The sequence below is a fragment of the Anoplolepis gracilipes genome, chromosome 14 (genome assembly GCF_047496725.1).
Source record: "Anoplolepis gracilipes chromosome 14, ASM4749672v1, whole genome shotgun sequence".
Taxonomy (NCBI): Eukaryota; Metazoa; Arthropoda; class Insecta; order Hymenoptera; family Formicidae; genus Anoplolepis; species Anoplolepis gracilipes.
This window is the reverse complement of record NC_132983.1, coordinates 8,505,045-8,520,560: the sequence shown is the minus strand read 5'-3', so window position 1 is coordinate 8,520,560 and position 15,516 is coordinate 8,505,045. Positions and strand designations below refer to the sequence as shown.

General features: G+C 36.1%; 1 protein-coding gene, 1 long non-coding RNA gene and 1 pseudogene across 2 annotated transcripts; 1 reads left to right on the top strand and 2 right to left on the bottom strand.

Moving 5' to 3' along the window:
• Positions 1-338: 338 nt before the first annotated feature.
• Positions 339-11,053, bottom strand: LOC140673521 (uncharacterized). Its single transcript, XM_072906497.1, has 4 exons — positions 10,730-11,053; positions 2,517-2,757; positions 2,222-2,328; positions 339-470 (listed from the first exon to the last, which is right to left on the bottom strand). Exons 1-4 carry the CDS (start codon positions 11,051-11,053, stop codon positions 339-341), a joined length of 804 nt encoding a protein of 267 aa, XP_072762598.1.
• On the top strand, positions 4,676-5,478 carry LOC140673451 (uncharacterized; annotated as a pseudogene).
• Positions 11,054-11,586: 533 nt separating the features above from the next.
• LOC140673588 (uncharacterized) lies at positions 11,587-13,179 on the bottom strand. The gene is made up of 3 exons (XR_012048074.1): positions 13,073-13,179; positions 11,774-11,969; positions 11,587-11,676 (listed from the first exon to the last, which is right to left on the bottom strand). It is a non-coding gene; the product is annotated as an uncharacterized lncRNA (long non-coding RNA).
• Between the last annotated feature and the right edge of the window lie 2,337 nt (positions 13,180-15,516).

Here is a 15,516-nt window from a genome sequence, read left to right as displayed (position 1 = left end):
TTGTGTGTTCCGAGACAAAAAATCGCGCAATATGTTTACATACACAATGTATATTTTCTCGATAATATTGAACCTATAATATGCGTAATCATTTTCCATCATTCTTGCAATTTATCAACTTTTTATACTCTTACATGATATCCGTGCTAATTTTAAACGGCTATTTGTGATTAATTAGAATGTTGTGCCGCGGTACGGCACTGGGTTCGGGATCCGCGAAGGAGGACAGAAGCCAGGACGCAGGGAGGCATTTTTGTTTAATATTTCAAATTTATGTAATTGTTAAAAAATATATTATATTTTCACCCAAGTACAGTGGTGCAAGGCGTTGTTATTGCCTATGATAGCGATGGCGGTTCCTTCCTGTCGTTGTCTACGGCGTCGGCGAGGATTGGTCCTTCACTCTCGAACTTCGTCGGTATTAGCGATTCGCACTTGACTCTACTCTGCTTGTTGCAGTTTGGATTACACTAGGTTCCCGTGAAAAAAAAATTAATATGTTCCAAATATAGAGCTTAATAAAAATTTTATAAATTATTTATAAGGATTTAATAAAGAATCCTTATAAATACTTTATACATGCTATATAAGAACAGAGCAAAACTTTTCTTTTCTAAGTAGATTATATTAATAATTTATTAAATTTAATAAGATTATATTATATTTTATTAAGTTCAATTTATACAATTTAATTTAATTTTAATAAAATTTTAATAAAAAGTTTAATATTTAATATAATCTTAATAAAGAGTTTATTATTCAATATGGTTTTAATAAAATGTCTTAAATAATGAAGACTAAATACTGGGACTCTGTTCTATATATGATTACCGATAGCTATCAGCTCAATAAGCATCACTGCGTATATTTTTTAACATATGTCAAAAAATATGCGCAGTGATGTTTATTGATTCGAGCTGGTTAGCTATCGGTAATCGTATATAGAACAGAGTCCCAGTATTTAGTCTTCATTATTTAAGACATTTTATTAAAACCATATTGAATAATAAACTCTTTATTAAGATTATATTAAATATTAAACTTTTTATTAAAATTTTATTAAAATTAAATTAAATTGTATAAATTGGACTTAATAAAATATAATATAATCTTATTAAATTTAATAAATTATTAATATAATCTACTTAGAAAAGAAAAGTTTTGCTCTGTTATATATACAGGGTGTCCCATAATTCGCGAACCATCCATCAGGTGAAGGTAGAGTAGGTTAAACTGAGTAAAAAAGTTATGTACCATTTTGCAATTTTCGCAATAGTTAATGAGATATTAATTATAAGAGATCAACCAATCGGCGCCCGGCAGAAGCGCGCGGCACAAAGAAGCCTCCCCATTGTTACTTGATACTAGGCGCGCCGATATGTGTGTGTGACTATGTGTGTGACTCTTTAGGTTGTCAATGCAGAGTGTTCCTCCCACTGTTTCGTCGGCGCGCCTAGTATCAAGTAACAATGGGAGGCTTCTTTGTGCCGCGCGCTCCTGCCGGGCGCCGATTGGCTGATCTTTTATAATTAATATCTCATTAACTATTGCGAAAATTGCAAAATGGTAGATAATTTTTTTATTCAGTTTAACTTACTCTACCTGCACGTAACGAGTGGTTCGCGAATTATGGGACACCCTGTATATATGTATATATTTATATATATATGTATATATAGTTATATATATATATATATATATATATATATATATATATATATTGTAAGGGCAAGAGTAATTATATAAAATATTAATAAGACAAAATTATTTAATCATATACAGTTTGTGTGACTGGAACAGTTACAAAAATAAAATAAAATAAAATTTAATATTTTATTTTTAATATATTAAACATATAATATATTTAAAATAAAATATTATAAACGCTGTCTTACTTTATAAAATATTGTTCATAATGAATAAAGTATGTATATATAAGACATAAAGAATATGTTAGTATCACTAATTATACTAATCATACATATATGACATTAAAATAATTATATGAAAAAATCGTGAAAGAAAGATGACTTTATCAAAAACATAAAATAGATACAAATACTTTGATAACTAAAATTATTTCATTATAAAACTAGACAAAGTTTATTACGGTCTGCTAGACAAATAAAAATTCCTACCATTTTTTATTTAAAATGATAAAGTTTATAAAAAATAATACAAAAAAAGAATTCGATCAATTAATTTGTGAATTTTCTTTAACATATTGACTGGCTACTTCATTGATTCGTACAGCCATTGCCTGTCTTATTTGAATGGAATCTTTCTTTAGATGCCAGTGTTTTATGCTCTGGAATTGCAAAACTTTATCTGAAAGTAAAAGTAATTCGAGATATATATATTAAAAAAAATATAACATTACATATATATATATATATATATATATATATATATATATATATATATATATATATATATATATATTTGAACTAATCTGTGATATGTATCCCTTTAAATCAAGAAAAATATGTTAGTCTATTCAAAAACTTTTAACTTACCTATGATAGCGGTCACTGCTTTGGGACAGAGGTATGGTTTAATCGAGGATTTGTTTGCGTATGCTAATTTTCCTTTACCCCTAGGGGGCAATCCTGATAAGGAGCATATAGATAGGGCTTCAGAAGTAAAAACTCCATCTAACAGTCTGCGGCCAGCCATTGTAGCAGACGTAGCATTTTCTGCTTGAATATATTTTTCTTGTAAACAATATATTGATTTGGCATCATTCAAAGCAATTTCCTAAAAGTAAAAATATTACACTTGAGTATTTCGCAATAATAAAATAAACAGCAGTTACACAGTAAAAGTTTATATATGCATATTCCCATATAGACAAATGTCAACATATTACTTGTATAATAACAAATTTTTAAATTCAAAATGCTTGCATAAATACTGAAAGATGCGCCCTCATATAATCAACATATATTATTAGCAAGTGAAAAATATCTTTTGATGTTGCGACAATATGCTGTTTATTATGCCAGAAATAGAACGCAATTAATCCGGTTATATCAATAAGAAGTGAATATATATTGACTAAAATTATAATAAATAGATATTAAGATTCCTCTGCTGATGAGTATTCGCCGCCGGCATTGTAAATCATAATAAATGCATATATATATATATTTATATATATATGTGACCATGTTGAATCTATTGACTGTGAAGCAATAGAAATGCTTTTGTATATATATATATATATATATATATATATATATATATTTTATATTAAAGTTGCGGAGCTGTGGTTATATCGTTGAATCATAGCATTAAAAGGTTAAAAATCTAATAATATATTTACATATATATATATATGTATATATATATATACACAAAAGCATTTCTATTGCTTCACAGTCAATAGATTCAACATGGTCATGTAAAGTATATCCACAGAAATCTTAATATAATATATCCATTTAATTATAGTTTACAATACCGTGAGGTGGCGAGTATACTCATCAGCAGAGGGACCTTAAAATGATATTGCATATCAAAATACTTATATAGGTATATATTTATTAAAATATAAATACGTAACAAATTTAAGAATATATGAATTATAGTGTACATTATAAAATGTACGTGTTATTTTTTCAAAATTTTATTAATATATTGTTATTATTATAAATTATATTTTATTATTATTATTTGTGGTGACATAGTCACCACACCTGTAACAGCGCAACCAGACGTACGCGGCCCACGCGCGCAACTCCGAAGTGCGCTGCTACGCGGCGCAAGCACGGAGCCCGATCCTCGCAAAATCCACGCACGGGGGTATAAAAGCCGTGCACCGAGCACCGGCAGGCAGAGCTCCGCGAGCCACGAGACTATACACGTGCCGAGGACGCTCTATCTTTTGTGAAACAGCCACGCGCTGAAGAACCGACCGAGCAGGATTCCACGTCCGCTCCTTACGCCCCGTTCACCAGGGCCACCAAGGAGACAGCCGGAATCGCCGGACGAGCAAAAGCCGCAGCCACCGAGGAGAGTGGGCTTCTCCCTGTTGCCGTGGAGGCTGATAAGGATCGAACTGCCACGCAACACCAGGACCCGACCATCCAGGGCCATGCTACACCAGTGGGACGTCCGAGTTCGCCGCTACACGTCCAAGTCATACCAAGGGGGATATCCTCGGCTCCTGTCGCCAGAAAGACCAAGGGGTGCGGACAAAGCTACGCAAACGAGCAGTAGCACGGTCAGCCGAGGAGCCCAAACCGGACCAGCCACCGCTGAAAGAGGGATCCAACACGAGGAGCCGACAAGAACTACCGGCACCCAGTACTCCGACGACTAGGAGGTAACATTCGCCACCAAAGGCACCCAGACGACGGCCCAGACGGAAACAGCAAGGCAAGTGGACAACAATAACAACCACACACCTCGCTGGGGACCCACGAAACATACTAAGGCGAAGCCACGAATAACCTGGCGCGAGCGAATCTCATAAGAGGTTCGCCGCAGGCCTATCCGGCCCGTAAGGGCCAACACAAAAAAACTGTAAATATTTGTAAATAGAATAAACGGATGTTAGCTCGAAATATTCGCCTACTACCGCACACACACCTTCCTCTGCGAGCGATAGGACCAAGCGAGGTCCAAATAAATACGATAAGCCCACAACTGGTGACCCCGATGAAGGAATAAAATGCCGAAACAAGACACGACCATTAACCTCGAAGAGGAAGGCAGCCTTAGTGGTATAACAGTAAGGATTCCCGCATTCTGGCCGGAAGAACCAGAACTCTGGTTCGCACAAATAGAGGAATAATTCACATTCTGCGGAATAATAGACGACCACGTAAAGTACGTGATCTCAAGATTAGAACCAAGACATGCTCGAGAGATCAAAGACGTGATCACGCAGCCACCAACAAAAAACCGCTACGAGGCCATCAAGAACGTCCTGATACAACGCCTAACAGATTCACAGGAGCAACGATCAAACAGCTGTTAGAACACGAAGAGTTAGGAGATCGGAGACCGTCACAATTCTTCCGACACCTACAAACGCTCGCAGGCAGCACAGTATCAGGCGAACTCCTACGAACGCTATGGCTAGGACGCTTGCCGCAACAAACACAAGCAATTCTAGCAACGAGAACAGATGACGACCTCAACAGTGTAGCAGAGCAGGCGGATAAAATACACGAGATCAACAACAACAGAGCAGTGGCCCTAGCAACCATGGCACAAACCACCAACACCGCACAAGTTCCGTGGGCAGAACAAATGGAAGCGCTAACAAAGCAGGTAACGGCATTAACAGCCCAAGTAGCCAGGTTGATGAAGAAGACAAAAAGGGAGTGCTCAAGAAGCCGTTCAAGACCCAGATCAATAAAAAGAGAAAGCGGGACGTGCTATTACCACCGACGATTCGGCGCAGAAGCACGGAAATGCACAAAGCCGTGTACATATCAAGACGAAAAAAACGAACAGGGCAGTCATTAATGGCGGCGAATGACAAAAGCCCCAAGCTGCACCGTCTGTACATAACGGACAAAAAGACAAAGACCAAGTTCCTGGTAGACACCAGTTCAGACGTCAGCGTCTATTCATACAACAGGGTAAAAGTAAAAAGACCCGTACAACCACTAGAGTTATACGCGGCAAACGGCATCAGAATATGGACATATGGAACAATCACCTTACAACCAGATCTGGGTTTATGCAGAGCATTCCCGTGGCGGTTCATCCATAGCCGACACCGTCCAACCAATAATGGGAGCAGACTTCCTGGCTCATTACCACCTACTACCAGATATCCACAAGCAAAGGCTGGTAGATGAGAAAACGGGATTGCACATCCTAGGAACAGCAAGTCAGTCGCGAATAAACTCAATTAAAACAGTGGTAGAAGAGACAAAATACCACCAGGTACTGACAGAGTTTCCTGACATAACACAGCCGGAAGGAAACAGGCAAACCACCAAGCACAGTACGGAACACTTCATCACAACGACGACAGGACAGCCAGAGACTACACGACCGCGCAGACTGGCCCCAGAAAAATACAAAGCAGCCAAGATAGAATTCGACCTACTACTCCAGGAAGGAATAATACGTCCGTCCAAAAGCCCATGGTCAGCACCGCTGCATATGGTACCAAAAAAAGGAAGAGATTGGAGACCATGCAGAGACTACCGGAAGCTAAACGCCAGGACAGTACCAGACCGCTACCTAATACCTCACATCGAAGATTTCACGCACACGCTATTAGGGAAACAAGTATTCTCAACAATCGACCTGATACGCATACAATCAAATACCGGTACATGCAGCGGATATACCAAAAACAGCCATAACCACACCATTTGGACTATTCGAATTCTTATACATGCCATTCGGACTAAGGAATGCAGCACAAACATTTCAAAGGTTTATAAACGAAGTACTTCACGGGTTAGAATATTGCTACGCAGATATAGACGATATACTAGTAGCATCTCAAACAGAACAAGAACATCTGCGAGAAATATTCAAGCGCCTCGAAAAGTACGGAATTAACATAAACCTAGCAAAAGGCACATTCGGAAACAGCAAGGTACGATTCCTGGGTACCTCGTAAACAAAAACGGCACCACACCTTTACCCGAAAGGATAGAGGCAATAAGAAACTTCCCGAGATCGAACAATATCAAACAGTTACGCCAATTCCTTGGAACCATTAACTTCTACAGACTGTTCATCCCGGGAGCAGCGAAGGAACAAGCAGTTCTGAACGAAGCGCTAAAAGGCCCAAAAAAGAAAGGAAGCACACTGATAGCATGGACCAGCGAAATGGAACAAGCCTTCCATAGCTGCAAAGCAAGCCTGTCAAGAGCAACACTACTGGCACAGCCAGAATCAACAGCAGAACTCACGCTGACGACAGATGCATCAGATACAGCAATCGGAGCGGTGATACACGAAAGACAAGGCAAACAATGGCAACCACTAGCATTTCTGAGCAAAAAACTAAACAACGCACAAAAACAGTACAGCCCGTATGACCGAGAATTCCTAGCGATATACGTGGCCATCCGCCATTACAGACATATGCTAGAGGGCCGGACATTCACGATATACACGGACCACAAACCGTTAATCTATGCCTTTAACCAAAACACGTCGCGCAGCTCACCAAGGCAAGCAAGGCAGCTAGAATTCATCGGCCAATTTTCGACGGACATCACACGTCGCAGGGAAAGACAACATCATCGCAGACACACTCTCACGAACACAAGCAATAGAAAGAACTGTCAGTTATGAGGCCTTAGCGCAAGCTTAGACCCAGAACTACAGGAAATCCTGACGGCAGGGCGAGGATTAAAACTAACAAAGATATAAGTACCAGGAAGCCCCACAACGCTGTACTACGACTGCAACACACCCATAACACGACCATACGTACCGAAGCAACTACGACAGCAAATCTTTACAGTATTACATAACCTAGCTCACCCAGGCACAAAGGCAACCGCAAGATTGGTAACAGAGAGATACGTATGGCCACACGCACAATAGGAATGCGTACGATGGGCACGGGCATGTACCCAATGCCAGAAATCAAAGATAACGAGACACAACAGATCCGCGATAGGAAACTTCATCGAGCCAACCAAAAGATTCCAGCACATACACACAGACTTAGTAGGACCGTTGCCTTCATCACAAGGATTCCGATACTGCCTAAAAATCGTCGACCGATTCTCACGGTGGCCAGAAGCAATACCCATCGAAAACATCACGGCCGAGACAGTCGCAAAACATATCTTCACGGATTGGATAGCGAGATACGGCACACCAACAAAAATTACAACCGACCAAGGGAGGCAATTCGAGGCAGATCTCTTCAGACGATTGACACAACTCACGGGGACAAGCCACATCCGCACCACAGCGTACCACCCACAGGCAAACGGAATGGTCGAACGGTTCCATAGGTAACTCAAAACAGCCATCAAGTGCCACCAAACGGAAGCATGGACAGAGGTGTTACCAATAGTGCTGCTCGGCATAAGAGCAGCATGGAAGGAAGACCTGCAAGCTACCCCAGCAGAACTACTCTACGGAGAAACCATCCGACTCCCAGGTCAGTTCCTGCAGGAACAACCAGCAGAAAACAGCGGAGACAACGACTATGTGGACAAGCTAAGGAGAGCAACGCACCAGCTGGGACCACAAGTAAAAAGACACGGAGAACGAGCTACATTCGCGTTCAAGGACCTCAAGACCACACCTCAAGTGTTCGTTCGACACGATGCACCAACACGCGTCCTCCAGCAACCATACGACGCACCATACCCAGTCCTAAACAGGAGCGAAAAGGCATACAAACTAAAAATCAACGGCAAAACCGTCAACATCTCCGTGGACAGGCTAAAACCAATAGTAAGGCTAATACCAGCTGCAGGAAGAAACAAAGAGACCACCAACAAAGGAAACACAAACCCGAGCTGGAAGAACTTCCAGACAACCTATCAGATACGAAACCAAGTGAAAAACATAAGAAGGGATTTCACCACAACCAAGGGGGTCCTGTGGCGACATAGTCACCACACCTGTAACAGCGCAACCAGAAGTACACGGCCCACGCGCGCACACGATACAACTCTGAAGCGCGCCGCTACGCGGCGCAAGCACGAAGTCCGATCCTCGCGAAATCCGCGCATGGGGGTATAAAAGCCGTACACCGAGCACCGGCAGGCAGAGCTCCGCGAGCCACGAGACTATACACGTACCGAGGACGCTCTATCTTTTGTGAAACAGCCATGCGCTGAAGGACCGACCGAGCAGGATTCCACGTCCGCTCCTTACGCCCCGCCACCAAGGAGACAGCCGGAATCGCCGGACGAGCAAAAGCCGCAGCCACCGAGGAGAGTGCGCTTATCTCTGTTACCGTGGAGGCTGATAAAGATCGAACTGCCACGCAACACCAGGACCCAACCACCCAGGGCTCTGCTACACCAGTGAGACATCCGACTCCGCCGCTACACGTCCCCGTCATACCAAGGAGGATATCCTCAGCTCCTGTCGCCGCTACCTCCGTCGCCAAAAAGACCAAGAGGTACGGACAAAGCTACACAAACGAGCAGTAGCACGGTCAGCCGAGGAGCCCAAGCCGGACCAGCCACCGCTGAAAGAGGGACCCAACACGAGGAGCCGACAAGAACTACCGGCATCCAGTACTCCGACGACTAGGAGGTAACATTCGCCACCAAAGGCACCCAGACGACGGCCCAGACGGAAACAGCGAGGCAAGTGGACAACAATAACAACCACACACCTCGCTGGGGACCCACGAAACATACTAAGGCGAAGCCACGAATAACCTGGCGCGAGCGAATCTCATAAGAGGTTCGCCGCAGGCCTATCCGGCCCGTAAGGGCCAACACAAAAAAACTGTAAATATTTGTAAATAGAATAAACGGATGTTAGCTCGAAATATTCGCCTACTACCGCACACACACCTTCCTCTGCGAGCGATAGGACCAAGCGAGGTCCGAGTAAATACGATAAGCCCACATTATTATTATAAATTATTATTTTATCGATATTATGTGCTTGATAATGTCTCATCAGGAAATTCTGGATCCCAAAATCCTTTTAAGAAAAAAAAAGATTATATTGTATATTTTATATAACCAATTTATATATCAGAAATGATGAAAAACACATTAAATATACCTTCTGGCGTATGTAGTCTCTCGTACTTGTGCCGATGCCGCGAGTACTGATTTTTTCGCTTTTGCAAGTTGATAGTAATAATCTTTTGATAGTAATAAAGCCTTGTAATACTAAAAATTACATATAAAAATTAATACTTTCATAAAGAAAATTTTTTTTGCATGTATTTTATTGTAATATTAATATATTACTTTTTTACATTCCCAGCAATCTCAACCATTCAACTTTGCTCTGTCAGCTTTGCATCGCGTGTTAAACTTTGGAATTTTTTTTTCTCTTTTGCAATCTATAAATAATATATACATATATATATATATAAGAAAAATTTACATTATTAACAAGTATTAAATAATATTTACACATCATGCTTAGCCAGCGATGTTTTCTTCGTGATTTGTTTTTTGTATCAAAGCTAAATGGTTGGGATTGTTGGAAATGTGAATAAAAAGTAATATATTAATATTAAAAATGCATGCAAAAAGAAAATTCTTTTTTTTTATAAAAAAGTATTAATTTTTATATATAATTTTTAATATTACAAAGCTCTGTTACTGTCGAAAAACAAATTAGAAAAGCGAAAAAATTAATGCTCGCGGCATTGGCACAAGTATGAGAGACCGCGTACACCAAAAAATATATTTAATGTGTTTTTCATAATTTTTGATATATATAAAATACATAATGTAATTTTTTTTTCCTGTATCAAGTTGAAATCATTTTTATTTGTTGGCTCAGATGGGCAAGTAAAAGAAGCTTTCATCAAAGACATTACTCTTTTCACTAATATTTTGTGCAACAGCAGCATGCCAGCATTTTGTGTATATGTAACTTAATAACATTATTCCTACACTTAAATTATTATTAAATTATAAATTATTAATTTTAAATTATTTGTATTATTTATGCTGTTCAAATTATATATCATAAATTATACATAAAATGTTAAGCATGCTATGTTCAACACGTCTGTCTATTTGAGCATTGTCATGAAAAATATAAAACAGTACGTTACGCAATATGAAACTGTACTTACCAATGCAAGATCTTTGACAAGAAACATATCTTCGCTGAACATATTATTCAAGCCAGAAATTTTTATTTTAGGAAACATATTTTTTATACAATCAGAGTTAAGAATCTGCGTATTAGTATTTGTATTATTATTAGAAAGTTTTAGTTGAGATTTATCAATAGGTTCTGACTCAAAAGATTGAGACATTTTAATCTCAATTTTAGCTCCAGATATTTGAGCCGATTCTAGGTGTTTCCTTTGAAATTCAGATCTCGATATCTTAGACTCATTATCACTCTCAGTCCGAGCAATTATTTCGTTCCCAGATCTAGAGCTGTGTTGCATGAGAGCAGCTTTTGGCTCAAGGGAAACTAATTTTTCTAGAGTTTGAATATCAAATTTAACGGCTAATTGAGCAGCCAACTGCAAAACATAAATATTATTTTAAAATTTTAATGAATAAAAATTAAAGAAAATAAATTTTATGTTTTTAATTTACATACCTTGCGAAGTTTTTTAGATTCTGAAATTTTATTCTAATTTTCCTTTTTAATATATTCATTACTACTTGATTCGTCAGTGACAGCATTGTCATTATTTTCTTTATTACTGTCATCTTCTGTGTCCTAAAATAAGTATGATATATAATAGACAAAATAAAACATGTTAAATATTGAAAAGTCAGCAAAACCAGCATTTTAAAAAATTCTCACTTTTTTTATTGGAAATTAAAAAAATAAACTTACAGAGCTTTCAGAAGTCTTTATGTCAGAAGGAGAAGAACTCAGTTGAATAGTACGTTCTCCTTGATCAACCTTTGTTGGATCATTCTCATTATCAAAAATATTACTTATGTCTCTTTCTTCTTTCTTGGATAAATCGGTTGAGATCAAGTTTTTTTTTATCATATTTAATAGTTCTTTTTCTACAGCATTATTAGCCGCTGTGCGGGCAGATTCTTTCATATCCTAATGTAGAAACGAAAAGATATTTATATAAATAACATATTCGTATAAAAAAATTTAAACAAAATGGATATAGAAGTTGAAAATGAAGCAGACTTACTTTCATTTTCTTAGATTTAAATTCTTGCGTTGATTTTGAGCTTTTCCTTTTGTTAATTTGAAGAAACTTTTCTCTGCATTTTATTTTTGATTGTCGTGGTTCATTTAATGCTTGAGAAACAATCTTCTTTTTTTCTCTTTTTTCTTTTCTTCAGAGTTAAACTTTAGTGATTTTTCCACACAATCCTCATAAGTATCTAAAGTAAAATAATTGTATAAGTTTTAAAATATACATAATAATAGATTTAAATTTATAATTTATATATAGAGACTTATAATATATACAGATAAGTTTTATATTGAAATTTACTGCAATTTAATATTATGAAGTGACTTAACATACAATGTAATACAAAAATTGACACTCGTATCTTAGACACAAGATTTACAAGATATATACAAAATTATAATAATTATTTGAACATTCTATAAATATTTACTAAACCATTGTATAAACATTTTTATAATTATCTTAGATATCAAACACAAAATCATAAAGATATAAATATATCTCCAACAAATATTTAAAAAATATTTACAAATATTATTACAAAAATATTAATTTTTTTGCTTTATTATAAATATTATATAAAATTTTAATATATTTTAATAATATGCTGAATACAGTTTTTTATAAAATATTTATATATCAGAAAATAATCATAAATATTTACCATAATCAATATTATTATCAAATATTAAATATTGTGCGTTGTCTTATCTGAGATGTATATCATTTGGGACATAGACTGCGCAACAATGATTTGTTCTGTGACTTTTCTCACGGGTCAATATATACATATTTAACCGGCCGTTTGGCCTTAGTATTTTAAGTAAATATTATTGACATCTCTTTACATTCTTCTTGCCCCGCGGGAGGAGTCACGGAACAAATCATGTTGCACACCGTACATGTTCAAGGAGAATAATATTATTATAATGTCCACGCATTTCAGTAAACGGTCAAAAGAACAGTTTTGAAAACAATAATATATAAGTAAGTCTATAATTAAAGTAATAGTAAAGTGAAACTTTTTGACGAAGTACTTATACATGCGCCTTAACATAAATTCTATGGCACATATATCTTTAAAAAACAAGCAACCTAATCTTTATAATATAATAAATTTCTATCTTTATATATAATTAAATACTTAAAAAGGCACATAATTTAAGAGACCGATATTAAAACACAAAAAAGTTGTAGAATAAGAAAATACAAAAATGACTACGTAACAAGAAAGTTACATGCAACGCATTTTGTTCTGGTAAGATGGTAATTAACATAAAATATACGTACCGCCTATGTAGCGAATAATCCCTTCATGTTTCTTCCTACACTAGAAAAATGTAACAACATCACCAATTTTAACATGATCGTCATAAATGACATCAGTGTGGTGCACGACAGAGAAAGATCCGTCCTTCTTTTCATATATCACAAAAAACGGTTTATCACTTACACTTAAATTTTCTTTTAAAGCCATGGTAATTACAATATTGGTACAAAATTAACAATATTGTCAGTTATTACGTAAATCTTATGAAAAAATATACAAGACGGTCCTCAAAAATCGTTAATCAGTAGCAGTAGTTTTTCTGTTGGTCAAGCGTCGCGTTGACTGTGACGCCAGAGCGAGGTCTTGGCCTGCATGCACACAATTGGAAAATAGCGTAACTACGCGAATTCGATTTGTTCCAAGACCCCTTCCGCGGGGCAAGGGGACTGTAGAGAATAGCTATGGCGCCATCAAGCGGTGGCAGCTAACCGCCCTTGATTTATCGATCTAATTATCGACCGCCAGATAACATGTAACAAATACATAAAATAAAATGTAATATTTTAAGTAAATATACTAACATTTCTTTAAATTTAATATAATTACAAACTTTCAAATAAGGATATATATTTATTTATTATTTTTATAAGAAAAAATCGTGTATTATCAACTCAACATGTTATCTGGCGGTCGATAATTAGATCGATAAATCAAGGATGATTGACCGCCGCCGCTTGATGCCATAGCTATTCTCTACATTCCTCTTGCTCCGTGGAAGGGTCTAGAAACATCAAATTTGCGTAGTGACATGAGCTGCGTACAGCTTATTTGCGCAACTCATGCATGCGGTTTTTGGATTGTGTGCGTGTTTCGACAGTACTGAATGTTCCGTAAATATAATGAATTTAACACTGAAAAAAAGAATATTTAGTACAACTAAACACTCTATTCTTTTTAATAATGTAATGCATTTTTAAAATTTTATATTATAAATAACAATTTTTGTTTTGCTTCTATAACCTTTATATTTTGTTTAGCTTTTTCTATTATCTTTCTACACAGCAATTTATCATCGGCAATATTAAAAACATGGATACTTCGCCACCATCATCACCGTTTTTACAGACTCCATCATCTTCTTCAATGTCATCATCAAATCCATCTTCCCCTAATTTTTCTCAATGTCTTCTAAAAAAATCAAGAACATGGCAAGTATTTAATCGTGGAAATGAAGGAAATAAGCAGGTAAATTGATAAAAATAATTTAAAAATAATTTAAAAATTAATTTAAAATAGCTGTGAATAGTAATTGCTATCAAATAATAATTGAATGTATCATATCTACTTCACATTTATGTCTTTTTTAAATACTAAAATTTGATCCAAGATGTCAAGAATCAAAAAAATAATTATATAACTAAATCATTATAAGAAATAGAAAAGAAATATTTTTATAACTTAAAATAAAAAACTAAAGAATTAAAAGTGTCATATGTATTGTATTTCAACAGCAATGATGTATGACAATTTAGTTTGAACTAAAAAAGTATTATCTTATTTTTGTTTCTAGCCATCTAAATCTACTCTCTATAACTGGAAACGTAGAGAATGGTTTAAACAAACTCCTAATGAGGAGCAATCCAGTAGCACTGAAGCTAATATAGATAAACCAATTATTGATTTATCAAATCAAGAACGAAAAGAAGATGAGGCATCCGAAATGCTGCCATCTAGTGAAAAGAATTATTTCACGAATTCAAACAGCAGTGTTTTTGATACTGATAGTATCAAAAACACTGCTACTACTATCAGTATCAAAAACACTGCTGTTTGAATTCGTGAAATAATTCTTTTCACTAGATGGCAGCATTTCGGATGCCTCATCTTCTTTTCGTTCTTGATTTGATAAATCAATAATTAGTTTATCTATACTATCAACTTCACTATCTAAAACAGTGTTTTTGAAAGTGAAGTTGAAAGTATAATTATTGATGAATGTTTATTTCATGATGAGAGTTGGTTTAATGTCGGTGATTTCAATTCAGAATCAAATCATGACGATAATACTGAAAATATTCTAGAAGAAAATGATATTAATAAGGAGGAAATTAAGTTATATGATGGCTTTCAGTATACTGTTGATGAGGCTATTCTTGATTTATTAGATGACCACTTAAATAATAGGTAAACAAAGAAAAGTCTTCATGATCAAGTTTCAACCTTTATAAAATATTTACCGAAATCAAATAACTGCCCTAAATCTGTTTATCATATTTTAAAGTATGTAAGAGATTTGACCCCATTATACAAAGAAACTAAGTATTACTATTGTTCAAAATGCTTTGCTTTATCACCTTGCGATGATCAAGTTTTATGCATTGTATGTAATTCTTCAGAGCAAAAAACATTTTATGATTTTTCTATTGAGGATCAAATTAAACATTATTTTGAAAACTGTAGACTT

Bases quoted from the DNA above. Each gene is read 5' to 3' on its own strand.
- LOC140673521 (XM_072906497.1), bottom strand. From the start codon at position 11,053: ATGCAACACAGCTCTAGATCTGGGAACGAAATAATTGCTCGGACTGAG. The intron at 2,758-10,729 runs GTAAGTACAGTT...TTTTACTTTTAG, and splicing joins TTGTCAAAGATCTTGCATTG to GAAATTGCTTTGAATGATGC. The intron at 2,329-2,516 runs GTAAGTTAAAAG...TTTTACTTTCAG, and splicing joins AGCAGTGACCGCTATCATAG to ATAAAGTTTTGCAATTCCAG.